We start from the raw sequence: 7,432 nt of genomic DNA on the forward strand, positions 1-7,432 counted from the left end.
GTGGGTCTGTCTTCGAGGCCCATATTTTCTTTAAAACCCACATTGACTCCCATGCAAATTGCAAATAATGAAGAGTGAGCAATCTATTAAGAGACTGTCATGGTAAAATGATATGAGGGAACCTTGTCACATTAGCAACAACTAAAGAAATTGTTAATATTCAACCTAGCTAAGAGAAAGCTCAGAGAAACATAAAGGTTGCCTTTGACTTTACGAAAGGTAATCACAAGGAAGAGAGACAGGACTTGTTCTCTGTGTTGTCAGTAGGGAAGACTCAGAAAGCAGTACATTGTGTTTGATAGGAGTGTGGGCTTCCAAGTATGAGCGACCTAAGGTTAGCCTCCTCTTAATTGCTCACTACTTAACGAAAGTAAGATAACTTTTCTCATTTCATTATTTATAAAATGTGTATCATAACAGTATTACTATTTGGTGGAACTACTCAAAATATAGTTTAGCACTATATAACAAAGACTACCAAACATCTGGGGACATCCAAGAGTGGTGTGGAGTTACGTGTGTTGACCTCCTCATCTCAGATTAGGTGACTGACGGAAGACTAAAGAGGGTTTCAGACATGAAACAGAAGAGACTGTTGATTAGATTAGATCAGCAGTTCCCAGAAATTTTGATTTCGCCAAGTGGTGAAAGTTTATAGAATGTAATGCCCATTTTATCAAGTAAATAAAACAATAATAAGCAAAACAAAAACAAAGGTTAATTTTATCTATAATTATCATTTAATAAAAGAAAAAAATCCACATTGAGTTTGAAGTATATACCTTAGAAAAAAGACATTCCCTTAAATTGAATAAATATAGTTTTATTAAAAATTTACTACACTTCCGGAGCGCGGTGGGGCTGCCGCGGCGGCTGCAAGCCTGGAGGATGGTGGTTACTAGGTCCGCGCGGCCTCAGGCCGGGATCCAAACCACGTCAGTTGAAAGCTCACAGCAGAAGTGTATTTTCACTGGCTTGTAGAATTCTGCTGCCTCAAGAATTCACGCACATCCAAAAGGCCAGAAGGAATCTCCATCTGATGACCCAAGTATTGCTGAGTCACAGACCAGTAGGGAACAAAGTCCAGCTCCTAAAACCAGGAAGAGGAAGAGCGGAACTACAGGTTCATTACCAGGAATGAACAAACCTTCTACTGATGGAGAGATCTCTGAAGCAGAGTCAAACTGTTCTTCTGTGTCTGAGGCCCAGGATCCCATTTTAAGAGTAACTAGGAGAAGGCAGATCTTAGTTGCAGGCACCCCAGTTTCCAGTGTAAGGAAAAAGCTGAAAATAACTCGAGTAAGTGAGTCTCATACTGAAGAAGAAGTCTCTGAAGCAGAATCACATATTTCAGGTATTTCTAGAATTGTGCATCCCACAGAAATAACAACAAGAACCAGGAGAAGTAAGGCTAAATCCCGAACCGATCCAAACCAAGAATCCCATGTGGAAGCTAATTCTGATGCTGAGTCATCATGCTCAGACATTTCTTCATTTTCTGGAATTGCAACTAGGAGAACAACAAGGAGTATGCAAAGGAAATTACAGGCACAAACTGAGGAGAATGATACTAAGATTGTACCAGGAAATGAAAAGCAAATCATAAATACACCTGTGAATTTAGAGGATTCAGATACCAGACGAACTTCTCGTTTACTAGCAAGATCGCTTTCTCAGATAAATAAGCCAAATATCTCTAATAATGAAACTTATGATGACCCTGATAATGACTCCTTCTTTGGAAATTCAGGAAAAAAACTAATAGTGCAAAAACACCAAAGTTTTAATATAAGAGAGGAAAAACAAGACAACGTTTCACCTCTCAAAGAAATAACAAAGCAGAATTGTAAGAGCTTAGAGGAAGAAGCCAAAAGAATAATAGATGCAGGAAAAGAAATTAATGAGAAAAATTCTCAGTTGAAGAGTCTTTCTGAACTTCAGGACACTAGCCTTCAGCAGTTAGTTTCGCAAAGGCATTCAACCCCTGAAAGTAACAAAACCACCTCAGCATCCTCAAACCTGAACTGTGAGGCTGTAATGAAATCGTTAGCTCAAACATTTGCAGTTGTGGAAGTGGACAGATGGAATGAAGAGAGAAACAGCAGCATAAAAACAAGTGACTGGATAGAGCTTGGTGATGGTGGTGATAGTGATGAAGAAGAAGAGTGCACAGTTATAGGTGTTGGCGAAGACATGAGCAAAGAAAGGGATGTAGATTTTGAGTGTGATGCCAAGCTGTGTGAAGTTGAGCCCAGCACATCTCAGGATAAAGATGATTCTGTTTTATTAGTTCTCAGCAGTGATGAAAGCCAGCAGTCTGAAAACAGTGAGAATGAAGAGGACACTGTGTGTTTCATTGAAAATAGTGGTCAAAAAGAGTCATTAAATGGAGACTCAGAAAATACATCACCTGACAATGCATTGTTTGTAATTGACACAACTCCTCGATTGATTGCTGATAAAAATTTTTGCTTGGATGAAGAAGACAAGGCAAGTGAGGTTGCCACTGAGGAAGAAGAGGAGGAGGAGGAAGAAAGTGAAGAAGAACCATCAGACAGTGACAGAAGTAAAGATAATGAGTTTAGTGATGAAGACAACTTACTAAATAGCACAAAATCTAAACTTCTGAAGTTGACTAGCAGCAGCATAGATCCTGGTCTGAGTATTAAGCAGCTGGGTGGTTTGTATATTAATGTCAATGCAGACAAGCTACAGTTGAACAAGAGAACCCTAACACAGATCAAGGAGAAAAAGAAAAATGAGCTTTTGCAGAAAGCCGTCATTACTCCTGATTTTGAAAAAAACTACTGTGTCCCACCATATAGTGAATCAAAGTATAAACTTCAGAAAAAACGCAGACAAGAGCGACAAAAAACAGCAGGTGATGGCTGGTTTGGTATGAAAGCTCCAGAACTGACAGATGAACTGAAAAATGATCTCAAAGCACTGAAGATGAGAGCTAGCATAGACCCAAAAAGGTTTTACAAGAAAAATGATAGAGATGGCTTCCCCAAGTACTTCCAGATTGGAACCATTGTTGACAATCCAGCTGACTTCTACCATTCACGAGTTCCCAGGAAACAAAGGAAGAGAACTATTGTGGAGGAACTGCTGGCCGATTCTGAGTTCAGAAGATATAACCGAAGGAAGTACTCAGAGATTATGGCTGAAAAGGCAGCAAATGCAGCAGGAAAGAAGTTTCGAAAGAAGAAGAAGTTTCGCAATTAAGATTCACCAAGCAAATCACAAAGTTTTACATCTCCCCTTTATTTATTACTAAAGATATTTTGAAAACTGACACAACCATCACACAAATTAACATAGCCTGGCCCTATTTATATATAGGGATTTCTCTTTGGAAAAAGTTGATTTTAGAGAGGATTAATCACATGCCTCTTGGGATAAAAATAGGGGTGTCTACAAAGGATCCACTCATGCTTAGAGCCTTTGAGGAGGAAAAAAAGGAAAATAACCTCAGTCATTTAACATTTTTGTAAAGTTTTCAACATTTGGTTATTTAAAGAAAATTTAAAACATTTAAAAAATACAAAGTTTGCTAACATTCAAAAATTTTAAAGTAATATGATCAAACATACGTGAGCAATATTGTAATTATTATGTAGAGATATGTGTGTAGGGGGGAGATGGTGCCCTTTTGTCAGTTGCACATTCAAGTCCAGAAAATTGGTGAAGCTGGGATACAGAGATCGTGTTGCCAGTATGACAGTCACAGTTGAAACCAAAGAAATGTTAAAAGTGTTCTTGGGGCTTCCCTGGTGGCGCAGTGGTTGAGAGTCTGCCTGCCGATGCAGGGGACATGGGTTCGTGCCCTGATCCAGGAAGATCCCACATGCCGCGGAGCGGCTGGGCCCGTGAGCCATGGCCGCTGAGCCTGCGCATCTGGAGCCTGTGCTCCGCAACGGGAGAGGCCACAACAGTGAGAGGCCCACGTACCGCCAAAAAAAAAAAAAAAAAAAATGTGTTCTTGGAGCATGTGTATGTTAGTATATGACCAAAGAACTAAATGAAGCTATAAAAAGGACTTAAAAGATAGATAGATAGACTACTTGGAAAGTCTGAGTTAAGAGTAGAAGCAGGAGAGCTATTTTCCTTCTTTAGCAACTGAAACAGGAAGAAAGATTTTCTCCAGATTCAATGTTGCATTCCGGTGAAATAGTATTAATATAATTTTAATTTGGCCAGGAGGTAAAGTGGCCCAGCCTGTCTCATCTCCAGTGGCAGAAATATGCATCCTGGCTAAAGCAACTCACGACACCCAAGGAGTGTTGGCCATTTCTGTTCATGCTTCGTGGTGGGTTATTGCTTCCTTCATGTCGTTACTCAGGGGACGTCTGTTTTGTAGCATACTGCTTTCTTGGGATTTCAGTAAATAAGAAATCTATTTTGTGTTTACTGCTTGGGATCATAAGCAGCCTAGTAATAAAACAACATTCATAGGTGGACTTAGTGAAACATCTCTATCTGTTCTCTTTTATAGAAAAACTTTTATTCCAAGAATATTAAGTTTTGCCTTCTGGGTAAAATAAGGACCTGCTATGAGAGAATTAAATATAAAAACAAGAAATAATTTACCCTTTACACATTCTTCCAGAAGGAGACATTGTTAGTAGAACGTTTCTTCAGCTCATGCTACTATGCTATAAGAACAGTCAAAGCTGTCAATCCTTTTGTATGGTGTTTCTCGGCGCAATTGAGGACTTACGCAGTTTTTTCTCAGGCTCAAGGTGTGTGTCAACTTTATTCATAACTTTCATGCTGGTTTCTGACTAATGAATGCTAGAATAGGTTGAATTATGTGATACTTCAAAACTGCAGTTAGGACAAATATTTGGTACATTATAGTGCATTTTACAGGGAAAGCAAGATTGGAGAACTAATCCTTCCCACACAGAGCAGCATTAGAGCTCTGGATTGGAAAGCAGTGATGAGGAACGAGAACTGAACCTAAGCGCTAAGTTCAGCTCTCACTAACCCACCTTAGAGGTGCTCTCAGTACATGTTTTGAGTACAGTTGACTCTTGAACAACACGGGGGTTAGGGGCAGTGAACCCCATGCAGCTGAAAGTCAGAAACCTTAACAGTAGGCCCTCTGTATCCACAGTTCTGCATCTGAGAACCAACTGTTCAACTGCTTGCAGATCATGTAATATCAATACTTCTTTAGTATGGATTTATTGGGAAAAAAATCTATGTATAGTGGACCTGCTCAGTTCAAGCCTGTGTTGTTCAAGGATCAAATGTATTATAGTTACATTTTAACACGCTCTTTTTTTGTCTCCATTGATTCTTTTTTTTATCTTATCTGTATTTTTGTAAGCCACATAAGTAACTTGGAACAAAGTAGAGAGTTATCAGCGAATGTAAAATACCTTATTCAGTGAAATAAATGCTTCAGCTAAAAGTCAAAAAAAAAAAATTTACTACAATATCCTTAGTCTTCCAATTTTGCCTTGGACCAATGACAACCTTGTTATGCATGACTATCTATCTGTGGACCATCACTTAGAAAACATTGGAATAGATGGCTTTGAAAATTGTTTCAACATGGACATTTTGAAATACTAAACTATGTTGAAAGCCAGTCTTTCTCCTTCCTTCTGATGGTGTCACTAGTCCAAATTGTTAGAGGCAAATAGACGTTCATGAGAATATCCCAGGGATGCTTTCTGTAGCTGTTTATATTATTATTAACCAGAGATGGTTAATAAATTCAGGTCATACCTAATTCACCAGGTTACTTTAAATCATCTTGATGAGGGTGAGACCGTGTTTAGCTCTGACCCTGAAGCAATTTGTCAGAACCTTCTGCTTTATTTTAACCTAAGGTCTCATGTTAAGATGATGGCGCAATGAACTAAACAAGGGATTCTAAGAAGGCTGAGGGCACATCTAAGTATTTAATGTGAGTTGACAAATTCACAAAGATGCATACCAGAGGTCATTCTCTTTACTTTCTATGTGCAAAGAAAATAACCTTTCCATGTCTGAAATCAGCAAATTCCATTAGTTTATAGAGCCATTTTATGCTTTGAAATCTTCTCCCGTGTGAATGAACAAAGAAATTTCAAATTTCTTATGTCATAAATATAAATAACATCTTGGAAGTGACTTCTAATTCAATTGGCTTATTTTCAAATAAAGAAAATGAAACCCAGAACTAAGTGCCTTGATAAAGATCAAACAGCAAGATTGTGGTCTAGTTCAAACCAGTTTAGACTTTCAACCCTCAGCCCAAAGATCTTTCTGTCAGATCATGCTGCCACTCAGACCTCCAAAGCTCATCTATAATGTTTTCAGAAAGGTATTGTTTCTGAGAATGTCTGAAATTTCAGAAAATAATCAACGTGGTTCAGAGAATACAGGTTAAAAGATTGATAACTTTGGTTTGAATTCTGGCTGTGTCACTTGCTAGTTGTGTAATGTTGAGCAAGTGACAATCTCTCAGAGCTTCATTTTGTCATCTATAAGGTGATGATGCCTACCTAATGGTATTTCTTGACAAGTGAATGATGTAGCATGTATACAGTTCTTAGCCCAGAGCTAGGCACATTGTCAGTGCTACATAAATTTTCATTTTTATTATCAACACTTAACAGTTCCTTCAGAAATTCCAAAATTTTAATCTTCAATGGTAAATCTTTCACTTTAATGAAGGAAACTAAAGACAGTGGAAAATGTCCATGGCAAAAGACTGGAACCAGCTTATCAGTATTGATAAAGCATATGAATATACTTATATATCTAAGCACACTGAAAATGTATGAAATGCCATAGAGTGCTATCCAATCTATTCTGCTAAACAGCACTACTCCCACCCATGCCAAAAATCTAGGACTTATCCAAAATTATGTCCGTTTCTTCTGCTCCTTCTACACATTCAGTCTCCATGTTCTGTTTTAATTCCCAGATATTTTTTCATCTGTCCCTGTCTCCATTTTCTGGGCAACTGCCTTGGTTTACATTCTCCTCTGCTCTCACTGGACTACCCCCAAAGCCCAGTCACCACATCCCTACTCTAGTCCTGTCCTCCTATGTTTCACCCTCCCCACTGCTACAAAAATGATATAATGTTAAAATCTAACCTTGTCATTTCCCTGCTCAAAATCACCAGTGATTTCTCATTGCCTACAAAATGACTCAGAATCTTGGACAAGGCATGCAAAGGCTCCTGAATCATTTTCTACATGTTTCTCCTGTCTCATCGATCTGAAGTCGTACTTCAGTACCTAGCTCAATGCTTAGCATATGGTAGGCACTTAAGATATGATGATGGCTGAATTAATAGATGAATAAGTAAATGAATAATGAATAAACACATCAAAATCTAACATCTTTTCATTCCTCTGGTCTCCTTTTGAGCAAGCAGTTGCCTCATGACCTGGTGGAAATCAGTGCAACACACAATAGTTTC

At 38.4% G+C, this 7,432-nt stretch overlaps 1 protein-coding gene across 1 annotated transcript; it reads left to right on the plus strand.

The window, feature by feature from the left end:
* The first annotated feature begins 888 nt into the window (after positions 1-888).
* On the plus strand, positions 889-5,422 carry LOC132525935 (deoxynucleotidyltransferase terminal-interacting protein 2-like). Its single transcript, XM_060159515.1, is given in 1 exon segment — positions 889-5,422. A coding segment is annotated over 1 exon segment (2,340 nt). The 3' UTR covers positions 3,229-5,422.
* The last annotated feature ends 2,010 nt before the right edge of the window (positions 5,423-7,432 follow it).

Source organism: Lagenorhynchus albirostris, chromosome 9 (genome assembly GCF_949774975.1).
Source record: "Lagenorhynchus albirostris chromosome 9, mLagAlb1.1, whole genome shotgun sequence".
Taxonomy (NCBI): domain Eukaryota; kingdom Metazoa; phylum Chordata; class Mammalia; order Artiodactyla; family Delphinidae; genus Lagenorhynchus; species Lagenorhynchus albirostris.